The sequence below is a fragment of the Medicago sativa genome, chromosome 1, assembly GCF_051527215.1.
Source record: "Medicago sativa cultivar Bolivia chromosome 1, Bolivia_mono, whole genome shotgun sequence".
Taxonomy (NCBI): Eukaryota; Viridiplantae; Streptophyta; class Magnoliopsida; order Fabales; family Fabaceae; genus Medicago; species Medicago sativa.
The window spans coordinates 71,622,456-71,644,656 of record NC_140749.1 but is presented as its reverse complement, the minus strand read 5'-3'; the positions used below and the strand labels follow the sequence as shown (position 1 = coordinate 71,644,656).

General features: G+C 34.4%; 3 protein-coding genes and 1 pseudogene across 5 annotated transcripts; all 4 read left to right on the top strand.

The window, feature by feature from the left end:
• The first annotated feature begins 2,478 nt into the window (after window positions 1-2,478).
• Window positions 2,479-4,298, top strand: LOC146957040 (rubisco accumulation factor 1.1, chloroplastic-like). Its single transcript, XM_085733755.1, has one exon. It carries the CDS (start codon window positions 2,725-2,727, stop codon window positions 4,048-4,050), a length of 1,326 nt encoding a protein of 441 aa, XP_085589881.1. The 5' UTR covers window positions 2,479-2,724; the 3' UTR covers window positions 4,051-4,298.
• A 4,688-nt stretch (window positions 4,299-8,986) lies between these two features.
• On the top strand, window positions 8,987-10,753 carry LOC146957039 (F-box protein PP2-B11-like). 2 transcript variants are annotated; one of them, XM_085733536.1, is made up of 4 exons: window positions 8,987-9,293; window positions 9,390-9,511; window positions 9,970-10,366; window positions 10,462-10,753. In XM_085733536.1, the coding sequence occupies exons 1-4, from the start codon at window positions 9,021-9,023 to the stop codon at window positions 10,561-10,563; spliced, it is 894 nt and encodes a 297-aa protein (XP_085589662.1). In that variant the 5' UTR covers window positions 8,987-9,020; the 3' UTR covers window positions 10,564-10,753. The 2 variants fall into 2 exon arrangements, with proteins under 2 accessions (XP_085589662.1, XP_085589665.1); XM_085733539.1 differs by having other exon boundaries at window positions 9,970-10,753.
• A 2,511-nt stretch (window positions 10,754-13,264) lies between these two features.
• LOC146957038 (putative F-box protein PP2-B12) lies at window positions 13,265-14,597 on the top strand (annotated as a pseudogene). Its single transcript, XR_015030037.1, has 3 exons — window positions 13,265-13,575; window positions 13,671-13,789; window positions 13,973-14,597. The product of XR_015030037.1 is annotated as a putative F-box protein PP2-B12 (transcript).
• A 3,190-nt stretch (window positions 14,598-17,787) lies between these two features.
• On the top strand, window positions 17,788-21,714 carry LOC146957037 (F-box protein PP2-B11-like). Its single transcript, XM_085733747.1, has 3 exons — window positions 17,788-18,198; window positions 18,356-18,474; window positions 18,617-21,714. Exons 1-3 carry the CDS (start codon window positions 17,914-17,916, stop codon window positions 19,077-19,079), a joined length of 867 nt encoding a protein of 288 aa, XP_085589873.1. The 5' UTR covers window positions 17,788-17,913; the 3' UTR covers window positions 19,080-21,714.
• The last annotated feature ends 487 nt before the right edge of the window (window positions 21,715-22,201 follow it).

Genomic DNA, 22,201 nt, shown 5'->3' with positions numbered 1-22,201 from the left:
TATTTTTAAGTCAACTTATGAATATTATTCAAAATTTTAATTATTAGTATTTTTTTTCAAAAAAAATTTGATTATTTTTTTCCTAGCCAAGTATATTGCAGAATTCTTTAATACAAAAAGTTTAATTTTTTTTAACAAATGGTGAATTAAATATGAATTTTTCTATTTGACGTTTAAAAATTTATATTTAATTTGTATTTTGTAAAAAAAAAAAAAAAAAACTAGATTTTTATAGAGAGGGTTCTTATAATATTATATTAACATTTCTGCAAATATTTGATGAGTACTTATGATCCGACTTAAAAACAAAGACCAAAAGTATGTAGCATATGGAAAAAAATTTGTGAGACTAAAAGTCGAAGAAATTTTTTAGGGGACTTAAAACAAAAAAATTTAGAAGCATCATCTAAGATATCTTATTGAAAAGAAAACATGTGCTTATACGAGATACAATAGCATCTCATCGTCAATCGGATACTAGAAAACAAATGCTGGCTAAAAGGCGTGAGTACAATAAAAAAGGTTATAACAAAACGACACAAAAAGGTTGCATACATCGGTTCATACTCAAGTAAACTTAATAATAATGGGAAAGGAGATGGTTACATTACCTTTACTTTAGTACGACGACGTTGTTCGTCTCACGAAGATAAGTATGGAACTTACCAAGAGCGAGATTAAGAATAAACTCACCTTGAGCGAGACAAAAAAATAACTTGCCAATAGCGAGATGAAAAATAAGTCCACCAAGAATGAGATAAAAATAACTAGTCAAGAGCGAGAAAAAGAACAACTCGTCGAAAGCAATACATACACATAACTCATCAATCTACAATTAATATGATTAGTTACATAGTATAATCATCAAACATTTCTTCCTTTCAAGCCTCGTATTTGAGGCCTTTGAGCCGACATAAGGTAATTGGAGCATGACAGCAAAAATCACCTCACCTCAAAATACTAAAAAACGATTCTCTATACAAGAGAAACAAATAAAAATAAAGTTATATGTCGTGTGTACAAACCCAAATCACGGGGCTCACCTAATCTTGGGGGCTCGTCACAAAGTATAATAATATTGGGTCAGAAGGATCACATATACATGTTAGATTCCAACTCCCTCATTATGTTCGCCCGCCCACCATCTCTAACTCCATATAACTCTCTAAAACTCCGGATAGCACTTGTATGACATAACATTTGGTGACATTATTCCTATCTCTCTTTTAATCAGTCATTGTCTCTCATCTAAAATGCGCTGATGCCACCAATATCACCTAAAAGCTGCGTCACCCAAGGGTTACCCCTAAAACTCCATTTAACCCTTGACAACATTGTGAAAGCCATCTCTATCAATAGAGGGGAGGCATTCACAAGAGGGAAGATTCGGAAATTACCACTTTAAGACTACTCGTCTGGTACATTGCAGGCATGGTCTTTAGTGCTGTACTCGCCACACATACATGATGCACAAAGAGAACAAATGGAATATGCTCACTAAAAAATTGTATTTTTTCACTTCACATAACGGCTTTTATAAAATTTGGTTCACATGGCATAAGAGTCAATAGAACACAGCTCAAAACACTACTACAATTTCTAATACACCGAACACAACGTATTATACCACTTAAGGTTGAACATCATCTAACACTCTTCCTAATTCAGTAATCTTCAACTAATACAAATAAAGCAAGCTTCTTAATTTTCTAAACCTTTCCTCTTTGAGTGGTTTAGTAAGGATACCTGCAACATGAAATTTAGTGTTTGCAATAAATCACTTCAAACATTAATTTTCCTACTTATCTTTAGTTTCATTGTTCTTGCTTCTACCACATGAAATTGATGGCTGATATATTTTCTACCTTAAGGTGCAAAAGGCTCCTCAATCTTCAACTCAGTAAGCAATGAGCCTAACCAAACAACTTAACATGCAACATATTTAGCCTCATGAGATGATAACGTCACTATGTCTTGTTTCTTTGAACACGAAGATATAGGAGCATTTAGAATCTCGAACCAATAACCATGCCGTCTTCCTTTCCATCTTATCACCACTCCAATTCTTTCTTTGCAACCTCTCTCGGTTTTTGAAAGCCGGAGATCACCTCCATAAAACTGTTTCAAGGACATAACAAACCGGAAAGAAGTGACACGACAGAAATTAAAATTCTTTTCTCCCACTAAATTACAACGCACCTTTTAATCTCAACTCAAGTACAAATTATCTAATATACCAAGATAGTTTGATAAGTGCAAAAAATGTTCAATACCGCAAAAGTTTTGTCCAATTGAGAAATGATATTTGTACAACCATTTTTGTGACAACTTTTTGACAATTTTCTCTTTTATACTCATATTATGTTTCTCTCTTCATTTTTTTTGACCAATAGAAAGAAAGGAAAAAAAAGTTGTCATAATAGTCGTAAAAAATGGTTGTTCAAATATCAATACTCAATCTAATGTATTAGGTAGTAGCAAGCCATAAGTCTGTGTGGATGAGGTTGAATATCGTCCACATAAGATATTTTGAGTTGTTTTCAGTTATCTCTGGAGGGAAACAGAAATCTAAAGAAGGTGAAACAAGTGAACACTCCTCTTAGTGTAAAATCTAAGAAACTGATAACATCTATCTATCTACCAGATAAGGCACTCAACACAACTACTACTCCATAACCCATTCTTCAATCTTCACTTCACTTACCAATTGGCATACTTCACAAGATGCTTTCACCATGTATCAGTTCTGTTAACACTTTAAATCTAAAATTTCTCAATATCTCACCCTCTTCCTCCAATCTCAACCGTTCTTATTACCGCCTTAAATCAATCTCAGCCGTCCTCAACAACCCTTCATCACACAGCAAAAAACAACAAGTACAACAACCACAGAAACAACTATACCAACCCTTCCGACCACCACCAACACCTCTCCCATCAAAATACGACAACCTCGACATCCCAGCTCGTATCGACATCCTCGCCAACCGTCTCGGTGCATGGCACGAATACGCTCCTCTCATCACTTCCCTCCTCCGAGAAGGCTTTTCACCTCCCACCATTGAAGAAACCACTGGCATCACCGGCGTTGAACAGAATCGTATCATAGTCGCAACTCAAGTTCGTGACACTCTTGTCGCCAACACTGATGAAGAGATTCTCTCTTACTTTGATAGCGGTGGTGCTGAAGTTTTATACGAAATTCGTCTCCTCTCCACTTCGCAACGTGCTGCTGCAGCGCGTTTCATTGTGGAGAAGAGATATGATGGAAAAGGTGCTCAAGATCTAGCCCGTTCGATAAAGGATTTCCCGAGTAGACGCGGTGAAAAAAATTGGGAGAGTTTTGATTATCATCTCCCGGGAGATTGTCTTGCTTATTTGTATTACAGACAAAGTAAGGAACATAAGAATCCTTCTGATCCAAGAACTGCTTTTCTTGAACAAGCGTTGACTGCTGTAGAGTCTGATAAAGCTAGAAAAGTGGTTTTGGAGGAGTTGAGTGGGAAGGCTGAAGAGGAGGAGGTTGAAGATGTTGTGTTAAAAGTGCCTGTTAATGTGGTGAGATTGAAGATTGGTGAAGTAGCTGAGGCGACCTCGGTGGTTGTTTTGCCGGTGTGTAAAGCTGAGGAAGGAGAAAGGGTGATTATGGAAGCACCTTTTGAGATTAAAAAGGAAGGTGAGTTTGGTATTGTGGTGGCGGAGAAAGGGTGGGAGAAATGGGTGGTGTTACCGGCTTGGGGGCCGGTGGTTAATTTAGGGAAAGGCGTTGTTGTGTCGTTTTTGGATGCTAGAGTTTTACCATGGAAGGCTAATAGGTGGTATAAGGAAGAGCCTATTTTGGTGGTTGCTGATAGGAGTAAGAGGGAGGTGGAGAATGATGATGGGCTCTATTTGGTAAAAGATGATGGTAATGATGTTGGTTTAAAGGTTCAAAGGGGTTCGATTTTGAAGGAAATGGGTGTTAACGAGTGTTTAGGGAATGTAGTTATTGTTGTTAGGCCACCTACTGAAAATGATGGTGATATGTTGAGTGAAGAAGTTTGGGACTGAAATGAAGGGTTAAAGGATTGGATTAGGAATTGTAGTCAAGTGAGTTTCAATCTCTTTTCCCTTTCTTCCTTACCTTTGTTTTTTTGGGTCCTGCGGAATATGGCTCTTTATTAATTTGGGTTTAGTTGCAATATTCTTTTGCTTTGCCTACTTAATAGAAGGACTTGATCATTTTTGTTTTCTCTATAGCTTGTATGTTATCTTTACATGGTTAAAGGTGAATAATATAGCCAATTATTGCATTGAAAGTTGAAACATCTATCTGTTCAGTTTAGTCATTTTTGTTTTGCCTTTGATTCAGTAGTGTGACGACTGTATGTCATAGTTTATGCCAAATTTATCCTGATTCTGGACTAATAGGAGTTAATTTCGTATGTTGAGAATGAGAAGGATGCATGATGAATTGTAAGTATTTTTTGGGATTATGAATTGTAACGGTAAATTTGAGTTGCATTATGTTGTGTAGAAGCTCTTTCTTGTATGTCATTTTATCTTACTATAAACCGGTGGTATTGGATCTGTGTAAACTTCAATAATTTTTTTTGAACACATACACATTCTCAATAAGATCAATCATTTTCGCTTTCAAATTTTCTATACTTATGATAATGGTAGGAATTACGATGTTTGCCACAATCTAGTAGTTTTTTTCCAGAGAAAAAACTTGGAGCTTATGGCCAAAGAGAAGATCAGATACCATAAAAACAAGATGGCAACATTAAGTGTAGCTTTTGCTTATGTTATGTTCTGATACAATAAATAATCAGCACAAGACCAACCATAAGCAGAGTGGGAATGTGTGTGTTAAATAAGTAAATCATCCAAGGCAAACATGCTTTGCTTAGGTAACTAAAACTCCAAACAAATCAAAGCAGGTTTTGACGAGGGGGACATATGTTTAACAATTCTAAAACTCTCAAGTATAAGCAGAGCAATAGGATCCAGGACTAGTGGATGAGAACTACTTGGCTCAAGCTTTGAGCTCACAGGTTTTGATGGGATGGACATCTTCAAGCCTTCAACATGTGCAGTGTCATTCGCAGTATAGGATTTTGAAACGATTCACAAATTAGTTGATAGATGGAAAGAGGATTGAGTTTGAAATGGTAGGAAGTTGATAACTTGATATAGACAGAGTAGTAGTACCATGATCCGATCTCCTGTTGCTGTCGTTGAATGAACCATTTAATCTTTAGCTTTAAATGACTTCAGTATACATAACATAAATGCATATCTGGGAAAAAAAATTGTGATAACATAAAATTTCTTCCTCCTTCAGTATACATTACATTCTTATTTTATATGCAAAACTACTAATCAAACTGTAACAAAAAAAAATACTAATCAAACAATTAAAAGGATTATGAGATTGGTTAGGGTTCCTTTCATGTGAGGAAGTTTTTATTTATTTAAGTAATAAGATATTTTGTCAATTTTACCAATTCATTAATGAGTATCAAACTATCTGTACTTCTCTCGCTTTATTTCTAATAAAATTCCATTTGTTGCTGAATAAACAAAAACATATGTCTCTGTATAATAGTACTCTACGAACATATATTTTCTAATAAAAAACATATGACAAACATCAAGACCTTCAAACTTATATCATGTCCCAACCCTACGATTCTCCTTTGTGAAAAGTTTCGACTAAGAGTTTATATCATTTTAAGCAGAATATTGTGTAGCAGATAGAGCATGCAAATCATATCAACTTCTTATTGGATAAATGGACTAGGACCCTCTCTTTACTTAGTCTGCCTAGTTTCTTATTAACACTACTTTCACTGTGAGGGATGCTTTGAATCCTTTAGGGGATTGAGATTGAGATTTTCTTACTGGCTAACACTGTCCATTAAATCTTTTCCCTTCATTCTCCTACCATTACGGATGGCTCCGACTCTATTGACCGGAGAGGAACAAATACGCATCACTTCATAGAGAATATGGACGGCCCTGACTCTATTGATTGGAGAGGAACCAATACTCATCATTTCTAGGTCCAGAGTGCTTGTAATATGAATGAGAATTTTGAACCCATTGGTGGTAAGTGGACGAAAATATGGGCGTGTTAAGGCCTGCATAGAACTCAAACTTTCGTGTGGATGGCGGCTCGTGAGCGTTTCCTTACTAATCATCACAAGAGTAAACGAGGGTGAGAATTTCTCACTATTTTAATGGGGGTTTGGCTCCGGTTAATCACCCAATCTTTTGTTGCTAATCTTTTTCTCTTTAAATCGAAGGGATTGAATTTTTAAGAATATCACCAACAATTGCAAGAAACTCAAGATGACGATTGGACTTCGATCTTGATGGCAATGTGTTAAATTTATGGACATGGAGGAGTAAATCTATTTTTGAAGAAGACCTTCAAACGACAACTAGCCCTACATATATATATTATTACTTAATTGACAAAAAAAACTTTGATAGGTGCACTCATAATCACCTAGTGGTTCGACAACGAGAAACTATATTCGTCAGTTGGAAGAAGCATGGGAGGGGCGTGTAAAGCTTAAATGCGATGGAGGTCAAGAAGACGAATCAAACATTGCATGTTGTGGATGGTTGTTACGCGACTTAGATAATAAATGGTTGGAGGGGTACTTTCTTAAGTTTAAGGATTGCGATGCACATTATGCTGAGATTTGGTGAAGGTACATGGGTTTGGATTTGGCACAGAGAGAGGGAGTTGCACACTCTTAAGTAGATAGTAAATCGAAAGTTTTTTTTTTTTTTTGAAGAAAAGTGGATAGTAAATCTAAAGTTCTTAGAGCATCCACAATGGAGACCCTCAACTTTGAGGTCTTAAATGGGTCCCACATGGACACATTACTTTTTAATAATTTTTTAATAATAGTACTTAATAGGTACTCAACCACTCCAATGGAGATCCTATAACAAAAGGTCTAATAGGGTCCCACAAATATTATTTAATGGCCATGAAAATGATTATTTTAATAAAAAGTGATGTGGGCCCATTTAAGAATGGGGGTCTTAAGTTAGACCTTGGATCTTTTAAGACTCCCAATTTTTTTTTCCACAATGGGAGTACCTATTAGGTACGAGGTCTTAAATGGTGAAGACCTCACCATTGTGGATGCTCTTATTGATGATATGATAACATGAAAGGTCGAGTGCATTGGGAAAGTTCCCACCTTAGTCCATTCATTGTAGCTGTCACCTTTTGAATGTAAATTGACAAGTTGATATTAATCATACATATGATGAAGGTTAGGGGTGTTTAAATCCAAACCGATCCAAATTAAAACCGCAAACCGATATAAAAAAATCAAAAATCGCACAAAATCGAATATTATTGGATGTGTTTGGATAACATTTTGTAAAAACCGCTTGGATTGGATCGGATTTTGGATTGATTTTTCAAAACCGAACCAAACCGAACCGAACCGCATACAAATATTTTAATATATATTTCCATTTTATAAGTACACCCTCCGGTCACTATTATAAGCAAAAATCCACTTTTTAGATACATTCAATTAATGATGTATGTGGTCTTTATTATATGTCACATACATCATTAATTGAATGTATCTAAAAAGTGGATTTTTGCTTATATTAGTGGCCGGAGGGTGTATAATATATTATATTAAGCTATTATTTTTTTATTTTTAATTCTTTTAATACTACGTATGAGTTTAATTTAATCAATTTTGTTTCTTTTTTGTATGTTTTAAAGCTAATTAATTATTATTATTCCGCACTATTAATTTTTTATAAATCATATGTTATATTTTGTATCAAACCTATTATATTATTATATTTTTATAAGATTATTATTAATAAATAAAGTTACAATTTGTAATTTGGACATCCAAAAACCGATCCAAATTAAACCGCATTAATTTGGATTTGATCGGATTGGTTTTTTAAAACTAATCATCCAAAACCGAACCGAACCGCATATAATTTTATCTTTGGATCGGATGAGGTTTTTCCTCAAAACCGATCCAAACCGGATAAGTGCTCGTTTGGCTGCTAATTACAATACTTCTCCAAGTTCTTTTGCAATCACTATTTTGGATCAACCTTCTAGTGAGTTTTATAAGTTTCTTTTCAACGACATTTACCCATATTGTATGTCTATAAATGTTAGTGCAATTTAGAGCCCGTTTGTTATAACTTTTTTTAGGAAAAAATCACTTTTTTTAAGAAAACAATCACTTTTAATAATATTGCATCCGTTTGTTACAGATTATTAAAAAAATCAGAATCTAAAAAAAATCTAAAAACAGCTTCAAATGAGAAGCTGTTGAGAGCAGCTTCTCAAAAAATAGATTTTTTTTAGATGAGAGATAAAATATAGATCTAAAGATTGAACTAATTTTGTAACAAAATAATCGCTTTTATATAGCTGGATCCAAACAAACTAAATTATTTTTTAAAAAAAGTGATTTTTATTACGGTAAACAAATGCAAAATAGATTCTGATTTTTCATAAAATCTCTAAAAAATAATCTCTAAATTATTTTATATGAAAATCACTTTTATTTTAATCCGTAACAAACGACCCCTTAATAATTTTCTTCTTTTTCTTTGCATGCCCTCTTTTTTTCACAAAAACAAATAAACCAATTTTGTTTAAATAAATATTTTTTTAAGTAAAATAAACAAACAGTCTTTTAACCAACAAATATACTTAAAAAAAAAAAACCAACAAATATTTTTTGAAGGAAAAAAAACCAACAAAATATTGAAACTAGCGAAATAAACTAAACTTCTATATGATATAACGGATAAATATTCAATTTCGAAGTGTTCGACACCTAAAATAAGAATTATAACCCATGAAAGAAAACCATATAAAGAAAGTATTGTTTTATTTTTATTTTTTAAAAAAATAATCTTTGTTTTTGGTTGAAAAAAAAAAACTAGTATAAATGCAACAGTACAATGACGACTAGACCAATTTTTACCCTCGTACTTCGCAGCTAAACAGCAAAAGAATGACAAAGTTCGATAAATTGCCAGAAGAGTGCGTTGCCGCCATACTCTCTCATACGACTCCAGTTGTGGCCGGCAGGTTCTCCGTGGTTTCCAAGACATTCCGTTCTGCCGCTGATTCCGACGCCGTATGGAATCACTTTCTCCGTTCTGACCCCCAATTCATCGACTTCATCGTCTCACACTCTCCTCCTTCCATTGCCAACACTCCAACCAAAAAGGCTCTGTATCTCGCTCTCTCTGATCGCCCAATTATCATCAAGAATGGTGAAAAGGTATTATTCTTTGTAACCGCCAATTTTTCGAATACTAGACTTATCATTGACTGTATAGAATGCTGATAAATAAGTTTTGTATGTGTTGAAATTCAGAGCATTCAATTGCATAGAAAGAGTGGAAAAAGGTGTGTCATGCTTGCTGCTAGATCTCTTGGCATTGCTTGGGATATGGATGATGATCGCTATTGGAAGTGGATTGCTATGCCTGATTCCAGGTAACCACCCAAAATATATATCTGATGACTTGATTACCTCATTAATTGACGACTTAATTGACTGCTATGAAGCACATATATGGACCACACAACGTTTTTATGGGATTGAATGATTTTATTTCCTGTGTAAGTGATAGTTACCGACACTTACTATTGATTGATCCTATAAAACCTAATCTGAACCTCAATAACAGTGATGGTAGTCCATGTCTCATAATTCTATGTATGCATAAACAATCAAAACAACTTATTAACCGAGACACTTTTCATCATCATAATCAGTTACACTTGAAACAATTTAGTTACGCTTGGTTTACAGCTTCCAAATTTTAGTTGATGAGCCTGCATTGTTAGTGTATCTACACCTGTATAAATACTCCATTTGTGATGTTATGAATTACTTTCAACTTTTCTCTCAGCTCCTTTATTCTTATCTTTGCAACTTTTGTGTTGGATAGATTCCCCGAAGTTGCTGAGCTTGTTTCTGTGTGGATGCTTGACATTAGTGGCGAGATAAAAACCCGTGTCTTGTCTCCAAATACTCAGTATGCGGCTTATCTTGTGTTCAAGATGTTTGATGCCCAAGGATTTCAGAACTGTCCTCAGGAGTTATCAGTTGGTGTCAGAGGTAGCCATAAAAGTACTAAAACTGTCTTATTGGATCCAAATGTGGAAGCTATGCCGCCCACCATTAAATCAATATTGCTCGGTCATGCTTGGACTAGAACAATGCACAACAGAGTAGAAGGACTGCAACGTCCGAGTTTGAGAAGCGATGGGTGGTTGGAGATTGAGATGGGAGAGTTCTTTAATTTAGGCCTCAAAAATAAAGAAGTCAAGATGAGTGTTACCCAGGTAAAACCTGGTCTGCTGTTGGGAAATTTTTTTCTTGAAGGAATAGAAGTTAGACCTAAGGAAGAAAATTAAGCAACACTTGCTGAACTATGCAGGGGTTTTGCGTCTTGGATGGCAAAATGATGCTTGAAGATTTGAAGTCTCAACTTTTCAACATCTATATGACATATATTTATGTTTCAAATTATCTCTGTTAATTATATGAATAAATTGGCTTTAACTGATTTCCTTGCAACGGAGGAACTTCAAGTCAATTTTTAAGTGTAAGATTGCAATACAAATATGCAGAGAATTAACAGCATCTCCTGGATTTGACAGATCTTTATTGTTTCAGTCTTGGCTCTTGGTTGCCAATTTTATTCTTAAATTGTTGAGTTTTTAGCTTCTTATGTTGTGCCAATTGTTGCATTAAAGATCTACCATCTATACAGTTTAGTCGTCTTTATTTTGCTTATGGTTCAGCAATGTGTACATTTGATCCATAGTTTATGCAATATATATCTTACAATAAATTTATTTTAGTTCTGGACTAATAGGACCTAGTATTATATCTTGAGAAGGATATGCCGTGAATTTTGAGCAGCATTCTGTAGAAACCCTTCAATGGACTTGTATTTTATATTCACTCCTATATCAGTGGAACTCACTTCACTTTTTAGTGCTACATCCTTTTATGGCGTGCTTATGCACAAAGCTTTTTCTGGATGAGTGGAATTAGATAATTTAAATGAGTCATATTATGAAATATTCCAGAAGATTTTTAATTTTTATGAGTGTATTTTGTACAAGATCAATTGACTTCGCTCAAGAACGTGGCTATAATTGTAAGCTATACATTAGATATGTGGAATGGATAAACTGACTCCTGCAATTTGCAAACAGTTCCATTACCATTCTAGCAGCTCACAATTAGAATGTCAAAGAAAACTTTTGGGTTTGACATATTGATCACCCCCGACTATGAAATTTCCCACAAACTAATGCTGGTATTGGATCCACGTAGTTTAGTTTTTAAAAAATAAATACATACACTGATATACATTCTTCATAAGATCAATTAATTTTCTTTTCAAATTTTCTATACTTAAGATAGTGGTAGTAAATAGAATGTTTGCCACAATCTAGTAGTGTTTTTTCAGAGAAAACGCCAAAAGAGAATACACCAAAGAAACAAGATGGCAACATTAAGTGTAGCTTATACTTATGCTTATGCCTCCACCGCCTTAATAATCAGCACAAGACCGTCCTTAAGCACAATGGAAATTGGGAATTAATGAGTGATAAATAAATAAATAAATCATCCAAGGCCACATAGTTTGCTCAGTTAACCATAAAACTCCTAATAAACCAAAGTTGGTTTTGAGGAGGGAAACATCAACATTTCTATAACCCTCAAGTATAAGCAGGCCAATAGCATCCGATTGGAGTGGATGCTCACAGGTTTTGGTGAGCGCCTACAAGCCTTCAGTATGTGCAACATTTTTTATTTACTCCATTTGTGATGTTATGAATCCTGCCAGAGTCTAGGTTAGCTCATAGCTTTTCTATTTAAGCGTCCATAGTTGAAGTTGCTAAGCTTTGTAGTTACATGTTATGAAGGCAACACAAGTGTTAGTTGGCTTGTTAATTTCAGTATTTCTCAAAGTTCTTTTGCAGTCATTATTTTGGATCATCCTTCTTGTGAGCTTTTAGAAGTTCCTTTTTATGAAATTTCCTGAGGCGAGGTTGCATGGAGTGTTAATATAGTTCAATAGTCATTTTCTTCTTTACTTTTGCCTTTTTTTTCACAAAAAAAAAAAATTCATTTGTCTTTAAATAACTAGTTTGTGAACCAACAAAAATTGAGTATAACAGAATGGACTAAACTTCTATATAATATATTACGAATCAATATTCAGTTTTGAACAAGAGAGATACTCACATTACATTTAGTTTGTGTTCGTCACGCCTCAAATGAAAACCAACTTAGGGTCAGGGGAGGTAAAAAAAAAGTATGTTTTTGGTCTCTATAAATATGTAAACTTTTCGTTTTATTCTCTCTAAAAAATTTCTTCAACTTTTAGTCTTCAAAAAGTTTTTCATCTTCACTTTTGGTCCCTCATTTAAAGTAAACTCAAGTAGAATTCATGTTTTTGAATAAAATTTTGCAGAAAAATTTATAATACAGTAAATTACACTCTCTTCCCCTAAAAGAAGCTTGAATTACACTCCTCTTCGGTTCTCCCCTCTTAAGTTAAAATACACACACTCCCCTCCCTTGAAAAATAAAACTTATATTCCCCTCCTCCATGAGATTTGAATTACAACCCCCTCCATTAATAATTAAATATGCACTAGAATTTAATCTATTTCAACATAAATAAATATTTTTAAGATATCTACTAATTTTAAAACACCATTTAAGAAAAAAAATCATTTATTTGTAATTTAAATGTCAAAGATGATTAAATTTAAATATTTTGTTATTAGTTTTATAACTCAGAATTTAAAATTCATTTTTAAATAATCATATTTTATAGACTATAGTAATTTTTCAGTCATTTTAATTTTATTTTGTGTTGTTTTATATTCTATAATTTATAATAGGGTTTAAAACTAGATGTTAATGAAATTGTGAATAAAAAATAGAAAAAAAAATATGAATTTGAATATTTATTATATTAAAGTGGACCCACAATACAATTTTTCTTGGGAGTGTGTTTAATTATTTTTTTTGTTGATAAATTACTAGGAAAACAACCTATTAACGGAGGAAATTGTAGATTTTAACGAAAGAAGGGTGGAGAATGTAATTCAAGTTTCTTTCGGGGGTGGGAAGTGAAAATGATTTTAACGTAAGAAGGGTGGAGAATGTAATTCAAGTTTTTTTCAGGGAGTGGGAAGTGAAAATTTTCTGATATGTTTTGCAAGGAGGGGAATGTATATTTTAACATAAAAGGGGAATGTCTTGAAGAATTACCGGAAGAGTGCATTGCCGCCATACTCTCTGTACGACTCCCGTTGATGCCGTCAGACTCTCCCTCGTTTCCAAGACATTCCGTTCTGCCGCTGATTCTGACGCCGTATGGAATCGCTTTCTCCGTTCTGACCCCCAATTCATCGACTTCATCATCTCACATTCTCCTCCTTCCATTGCCAACGCTCCAACCAAAAAGGCTCTGTATCTCGCTCTCTCTGATCGTCCTATCATCATCAAGAAGGGTAAAAAGGTATTATTCTTTGTAACCCGCCAATTTCTCGAATGCTAGCCTTATCATTGAGTATAGAATGCTGATAAATAAGTTTTGTATGTGTTGAAATGCAGAGCTTTCAATTGGATAGAATGAGTGGAAAAAAGTGTTATATGCTTGCTGCTAGATCCCTTGAATTTTATTTTTGGAATCACAGGTGTGAGCAGAAGTGGATTGCTATGCCTAATTCCAGGTTTGGTTTACACTTGAAACAATTTTGTTAAGCTTGGTTTACAATTTCCATATACTAGTAGATGAGCCTGCAAATGCAATGTTAGTGTATCTACATCAATACTCCATTTGTGATGTTATGAATCACTTTTAAAAAATTTCTCATCTCTTTTATTCTTATCTTTGCAACTTTTGTGTTGTATAGGTTCCCCGAAGTTGCTATGTTTCGTATACGTGGGTTTAAAATTTATTGGACTAGAGACACAGGTGCCTTGTCCCCAAATACTCAGTATGTGGTTTATCTTGTGTTCAAAACGATTGCTGCATTTGGATTTGAGAATCATCCTGTAAACTTATTATTTTGCGTCAAAGAAGGCCATAGAAGCACTAAATTTGTGTGTTCCGAAGAATGGCAACATCCTAGTGTGAGACGCGATGGGTGGTTGGAGATTGAGATGGGAGAGTTCTTTAATTTATGCCTTGAAGATGCAGAAGTTTACTTGAGTTATTTCTGTACAGATGGTTATTTTCCGAAGGGAAATTTTTTTCTTGAAGGAATAGAAGTTAGACCTAAGGAACAAAATTTACCAACATTCAGTAAACAATGCAGGGGTCTAGCATCTTGGATGGCAGAATACTGCTTGAAATCTCAAATTTTCAACATACCATGACCATGTGACATATATTCATTTTTTAAACGGTCTCTCCATAAATTATATTGCTTATTATGATTATATTATTGTAATTCATTCTATACTAGGATAGTTTTGTTTTAGATGTCTCAACTATATCTTTTAGTACAATATTTATTTGCTGCCATTTCTTATTTATTTGGAACTCTAAACTATGAACACTAGTACTTGACCTTCGATTGACGACATTAGTTTTCGTTCACTCTGGAACGCAACGTCCAGGAGAGCTCTTAAAGTTTTATTTTTGTTTTTTTCTTTCATGTGTTCATTAACACTGTTATTATCTATAATAACCAGTCAACATTATATATCATCATTAGCTTAATTTACTCTTAACAAACAGTTATCGGCACCTTTATGAAAGCTAAGTCTGTGAATCAATGTGCACACTCAACACTTTAGATGTCTGTTATGTTTCTCTCTTACAATTCTCCCCATTTTTCAGTTCCTTTGATTGTATACTTATTATTGTTATTACCTGTTACAATGCTAATGAATTGGCTTTATCTGATTACCTTGCAATCAAAGGAACTTCATATCAATTTTCAAGTGTAAGACTGCAATATAAATAAGTTGAGAATAAACATCGTCTCCTGAATTTAACAGATCTTTACTGTTTCAGTCTTGGCTCTTGGTTACCAATTTTATATGATATGACTGAAAGATCATTTTTCATTTTCAGCTTCTCTCATTTTCTCTATCATTTTTTTTTCTACTTAAGTGAATACTTCTTGTTAGAGTATTCAATCCCAGAGTTAACTATAAATCTGAATATGAACCTCAATAGCAGTGATGGTCATCCACCGTATGATTATTCTCTTTATAGATAGTTGATAAGTAGTTTGTAGTTAGAATATTAATATACCTGACTAGGTTCTCATATTTCCTGAAACTTTCATCCTTATAGTAACATTTGCAAGCCTATGCATTTTCTGAAACTTTCATCCTTGTAGTAACATTTGCAAGCCTATGCAGAAGATGGAGATCATCCAACCTGTGTTCTGCACACATTTTCTGGATGAGTGGAATTAGATAATTTAAATGACATATTATGAAATATTCCAGAAGATTTTTATGCGTATATTTGGTACAAGATCAATCGACTTTGCTCAAGAACGTGGCTATAATTGTAAGCTATATGTGAAGTGGATAAACTGATCTGCAATTTCCATTATACATATGCTGGTATCAATTTGATAACTGACTTAGCAAATAAAATAAATATATATTTAATATACACACTACATTAATTTTGGTATTTTGAAAATACTCATGAAATTTTAAAAATTGATCATATTAACTTTCTCATACAGGAAGATAAAAATTTCCTTATGAGGATTAGGACATAAAAATTTCTTTCTTAAGATATAAGCACATAAAATCTGCAAATATTTAACGGATTCTTGCATATAAAATAAACAAATATTTAATAAAAACAGTACATTATTAATGTTGATAATTTTTATTTAATATATTTAAATATTTCACAATAGTAACAATATAAATTTAATCTGTAAAAAAAAAACAATATAAATTTAAATATTTCACAATAGTAACAATATAACTTTTTTACATAATTACCACAATATTATGCGACCCGTATGAATACGCATGTCTTCTACTAGTTATAATATAATAATTACAATATAATGTAAAACTATCATGCACATTATACATATTTATTATTTATAAATTTATATATTTTTTTGACAAGCTTTATAAATTTATATAGAAAATAAAAATATCTATCAACGTTATATAAAAAATATATGAATCATTAACATCTTCTTTTATCATTAATTATATCTTTAATATTTATAATATTTTGCATATATTTAGCCTACCACTTTATAATATTTAATCACAATTATTTAAACTAAAAAAATTATTTCAATGATTTTATCAAGGAGGGTAAAGTTTTCGCTACTGAATTTCCTACTGTGCTTTTCATTAGAGACTTTCAGGACTACGTGACTCTAAAGGAGAAAAGAAAAGAAAGAATTAAAGATGAACAATTTATCAAGGGATTTGAGATTTAGGGAAACTTGGGGATTTGATTTTTGGTTTTCTACTTTCGATTTAGTCCATGTGATACATCGTATATCTTGTCAACACAAAATATTTGTTCATCGATTAACGTAAATTTTTAACACCGGAGACTAAACCGATAATAGAGGTACACATCTAAAAACTACTTTGTATTTAATGTTGAATTCTGCTCTTTACCCAACACATTTTGCTCCCGCCCAACTGAAATACCGAAAATACCCATGCGTGAGTTAACTCACGCAAATGTTAAATCTGCACAATTTAACCCACGTTGCGTGAGTACGCTGCGTGCTGTTTTATAGACAGACAGAACCTCATTTTTATTCAATACGCAATTTTTATTCGAATTCACGTTAGGTTTAATTAGTCTTTATTCGAATTTATTTATTCACATTATTCGAATTTATTTATTCAATACAAAATCATAAAATAAATGCAAATATAAATAAAAAGAAATGAACAAAATTAATACATATAACGTCTCATTTTATTAATATAATTGATACATTTACAATAATTGATACATTTTATTCGAATTTACTAAATCTACTTCTTTGGGGTAAAAAAGACCAACATTGGGATAAAAAGTGACCAACATTGGGGTAACAAGAGACCAATCAGCTTGGGTTAAAAAGAGACCAACCCTTGGGGTAAATCTAAATCTGGTTCTTTTTATACCCCAAGAAAATTCTTTTTACCCACAGTAAAAAGTTTTTGGGGGGTAAAAAGAAGCAAATTTAGTTTTACCCAAGGGTCGATCTCCTTTTACCCCAACTCGATTAGTCTCTTTTTACCTCAAGATTGGTCACTTTATACCTCAAAGAGGTAAAAAGTTCTTTGGATAAAAGAAGAAGAGAAGTGTGTGTGTGTGTGTGGGTGGGGGGGGGGGGGGGGGGGGGGGGTGGGTGGTAAAGAATGTGAGATGGTGTGAGGAAATGAGGAAGTTTGGAGGGGTATTTATAGGTGAGAATTGTAACATAGGTTATAACTACAATTAATGTAGTAAAAAAACATGTAAAACTTGTAAAGAAACGTGTAGAATCAAGAAGGAAAAGCTGACCACCGTCCAAAAAATGTGTGTTCTTGAGTTCAAACCACCGACCAACCTGCGTGAGTTAACTCGCGCACATGTCAGTGGTACGTGACTTAAGTCACGCTGTGCTATTAGATACGTGAGTTAAGTCACGGTGCGTGACTTAACTTATGCAGGGGTATATTTGAAAAATCAGTTGGCCGCGAGTGTTTTGTATTGGGTAAAGAGCAGAATTTGAGTAAGAGATTTTTGTGATAGCGAAATTCATAGTAAAGACTGGAATGATCATTTATTCTTAACAAAAACACATAAAATGCTATAGTACGGTACAAATTACCCGACCTACTTCCATCTTTATTCTTCGCAGGTAAAATGCAAAACAGAATGGGAACGTTTGAAGAATTACCGGAAGGGTGCATTGCCGCCATACTATCTCGTACCACTCCGGCTGACGTCGGCAGGTTCTCCGTGGTTTCCAAGACATTCCGTTCTGCCGCTGATTCCGACGCCGTATGGAATCATTTTCTCCGTTCTGACCCCCAATTCATCGACTTCATCATCTCACACTCTCCTCCTTCCATTGCCAACGCTCCTACCAAAAAGGCTCTCTTTCTCACCCTATCTGAGCGCCCTATCATCATCGACAATGCTCAAAAGGTATTCTTCTTTATAACCTCCTCCAATTTCTCGTATAATTGACAATTTGACTGTATAGTAAGAAAACACAGAGAGGGAGAAAATAGAAACTGAATTTAATTTTTGGATTTTGAAATGAAAATGCTGATAAATAAGTTATGTATATGTTGAAATGCAGAGCTTTCAATTGGATAGAAAGAGTGGAAAAAAGTGTTATATGCTTGCTGCTAGATCTCTCGCCATTGCTTGGGGTGACGATGATCGATATTGCAAATGGATTGCTGTGCCTGATTCCAGGTTTGGTTATGCTTGAAACTATCAAAGTAACTTGTTAACTGAGAATCTTATCACAATCAATTACACTTGAAATGATTTTGTTACCCTTGGTTTACAACTTCCAAATTTTAGTCTCTATAAATACTCCATTTGTGTTGGATAGGTTCCCCAAAGTTGCTAAGCTTCTTCACGTGCGTTGGCTTGAAATTCATGGAAAGATAAACACCTGTGCCTTGTCCCCAATTACTCAGTATGCGGCTTATCTTGTGTTCAAGATGATTGCGGTATTTGGATTTGAGAATCATCCTGTGGACTTGTTAGTTGGTGTCGAAGGTAGCCATAGAAGCACTAAAATTGTGTGTTTGGATCCAAGCTTGGTACATAGGAACAAAGAACTAATATGGCTCCGTCTTTCTGGGACTAGTATGTCGCACAACAAAGTAGTAGGATTGCGACGTCCTTGTGTGAGACGTGATGGGTGGTTGGAGATTGAGATGGGAGAGTTCTTTAATTTATGCCTCGAAGGTGTAGAAGTCCACATTAGTGTTATCGAGATAGATGGTGATTTGCCGAAGGGAAATTTCTTTCTTGAAGGAATAGAAGTTAGACCTAAGGAAGACAATTGATTAAGCAACATTCATTGAATTATGTAGGGGTCTTGCGTCTTGGATGGCAGAATACTGCTTGAAGATTTGAAGTCTCAACTTTTCAACACACTGTTTGACGTATATTCATGTTCCAAACGGTCTCTTTGTAAATTATATTTCTTATTATAATTATAGTATGGTAGTTCGGTATATACTGGGATAGTTGTGTTTTGGATGTTCAACTATATACTTGATGCAATATTTATTTGCTGCCATGTTTTATTTTTTTGGAACTTTCAACTATGAACGCTAGGTACTTAACCTTTGATTGACAACATTAGTTCTCTTTCACCCTGGAATGCGATGCCTGAGTCCAGGTTAGCTCTTAAGTTTTATATTTGTTTTATTTTTCTTGTGTTCATTAACACTGTTATTACCTATAATAACCAGTCAATATAGCATCATAAGCTTAATTAACTCTTTAACTGACAGTTATCTCCACCTCTATGAATGCAAAATCTGTGAATCAATTTGTCACACTTAACACTAGATATCTGTTATGTCGCTCTCTTACAATTCTCCTCATTTTTCGGTTCCTTTGATTGTATATTTATTAATATTGTTATTGCTTGTTATGTTACAATGCCAACGAATTGGCTTTAACTGATTTCCTTGCAACCAAGGGATCTTCACATCAATTATCAAGTGTAAAACTGCAATATAAATATGGTGAGAATAAACACCGTCTCTTGAATATGACAGATCTTTACCGTTTCAGTCTTGGCTCTTGGTTACTAATTTTGTTCTTAAATGATCGATTATCTACTGATTTTCTTATGAACTCAGTTCCCGCTCCCATATATGAACAAATCACCAAATTAGCCTCTGCATCTTAATTCTACCAACCCAACTATAACTGAATATTTTGCTTCTTATGGTGTGCCGATGGTTTTTCATAATAGTGAGATACGATCTCTGTAAGCAATATTCCTGCATTATTTTTGGCTATCAAAAAGGTAAAAAGGCTACATATTGTATGATATGACTGAAAGATCATTTTTCATTTTAAGGGGTGTAATGTTGAATGAAACTGTTTTCTGTTTTCAGCTTCTCTCACTTTTTCCTTATTTTTTCTGTTTAATTGAATATTTTTTGTTACAGTATTCAATCTCAATGTTAGCTATAAACCTGAATCTGAGCTTCAATAACAGCGATGATGATCCATCGTCTGATTATTCTCTTTATAGACAGTTGATAAGTTGTTAGAACATTATTATACTTCAACCTGTATGCATGTATGCAGACCTTGTAATCCTCTTGATATTTGAAAGGCACACCTGACTAGGTAGGTTCTCATATTTTCTGAAACGTCAACCTTACAGCAACACTTGCAAGCCAATGCAAGCTGAATAGGCCACATGTATTCGCACACTTGCAGACCTGCTGCAGGTTACCATGTTATAAATCTACTGTCAGCCGGTCATTTGTGAAGGTTGGGTAATTTAACTCGGCTATCATATCTCTTTCATAACTTAGTCATGTCTCCAACTCCAGCCCTTACACTGTAACAACCAAGCAAGCAGTTGCCTATATATTGCTTCTATCCATAATTATCACGAGCGGATGAGGAACGTAGAAAATTTGATGTCCTTTTTTGAGGGAGAAGATGAATGTTGTAGTTCTACAAATGCTCTTCCTACATCTCAGTTTATGCACTTGAGGGATTTAGTTAACCAGTAGTAGCTTTCAAAGCCCCACATCAATTTCTCTCCCCTACCGCCGTACACTCCCGTTTCTGCGTTTCCAACCACCACGCCTCCATCAACCCAAACAGTTCAGATGTAGCCTTTTCGATCTAGTCCTGGGTTTGACAGCCGCCGCCTCCTTCACGGCGGTGGTTGCAGGTTGCGCCGCTGCTGGTCTCCACAGTAGCGATGTAATCTGATTGTTGTGGTCGTTAATACGTGGCTGTGTTGTGCGATCTGATGCGAACTCGGTACATGTCGTGGCAAGTTTGGTCTGAATTCTCGTTGATCTGGGTCAACCTGTTTTAATTATGTTATTAGGCACTATCCAGTATGTCGTTCGGCGGCTTATGTAGATGGATTTGAGCTCGAAAGGGCTGGTAAAGCTGCTGTAGGGGCTATTGGTTTATGAATCTTGTGTTGACAGTTGATTCATACACCGTTTCTTAAAAAGTTTTCTCAAAAAGTTGGGTTTGATTATAATTAGGCCTGTTTTAGTTACTTTGGTTCCTCGAAAGGGGCGATTCTAGCTTGTTGTTGTTTTGCAGGGAGTTGATGGATCTTGAATTGTTTCTGTGTTGGCAGATGATTCATACGTCAGCTTAATATTCACCATTCATTTTGTTTGGATTGGACTGTAGGGCTCGAAAGGGTCGTGTAGCTTGCTGCCATTATTGCAGGGAGTTGATGGTACATGAATTGCCTCCGTGTTGACTGAGGGTTTAATCACCGCATAGAAGACCTTTAATTAGTTTTAGGATTAATTAGAGGTTGATACACTTGTGTGTTGTTTTAATTTCTGTATTACCCGTTTGGGGTCGACTGACACACTTGTGTGGTTTTATTGGGTTAGGTTTATGTCCCCCCAATTTTATTTTATTTGTAATTTTCCCCCTTTTTTTAATAATATATATGAGTAATTGACACAAGATTAGAGTAGCGTACCAACTTAGTTGGCGTTACGCTTTTCTTTTTGATGTCAATTTGCTCTTGGCTTATAAAAAAAAAAAAAAAACATCTCAGTTTCATCTATTGTTCTTCAATATCGGATTCCACTCTATTTTCCTCCGATCTTGAGAGGGGGCGGGGTATTATTTATAACAACCAATATAACTTATTGACTTAGAAGTTTATCATAATCAATTACGGTTTGAAATAATTTAGTTATGCTTGTTTTACATTTTCCAAATTTGAGTGATGAGTCTGCATTGTTCATGTATTCTTAGCTTTGCAACTTTTGTGAACAATTTTTGGACAGGTCCCTGAATTTGTTGAGCTTCTTAATGTGGCTGGCTTAAGATTGGTGGGAAGATAAACACCCTTGCCTTGTTGAGCTTATTAATGCCTCTCGATTTGAGAACTATCTTGTGGAGTTATCTGTTGGTGCAAAGTATTAAGATTGCAACATCCTAGTGT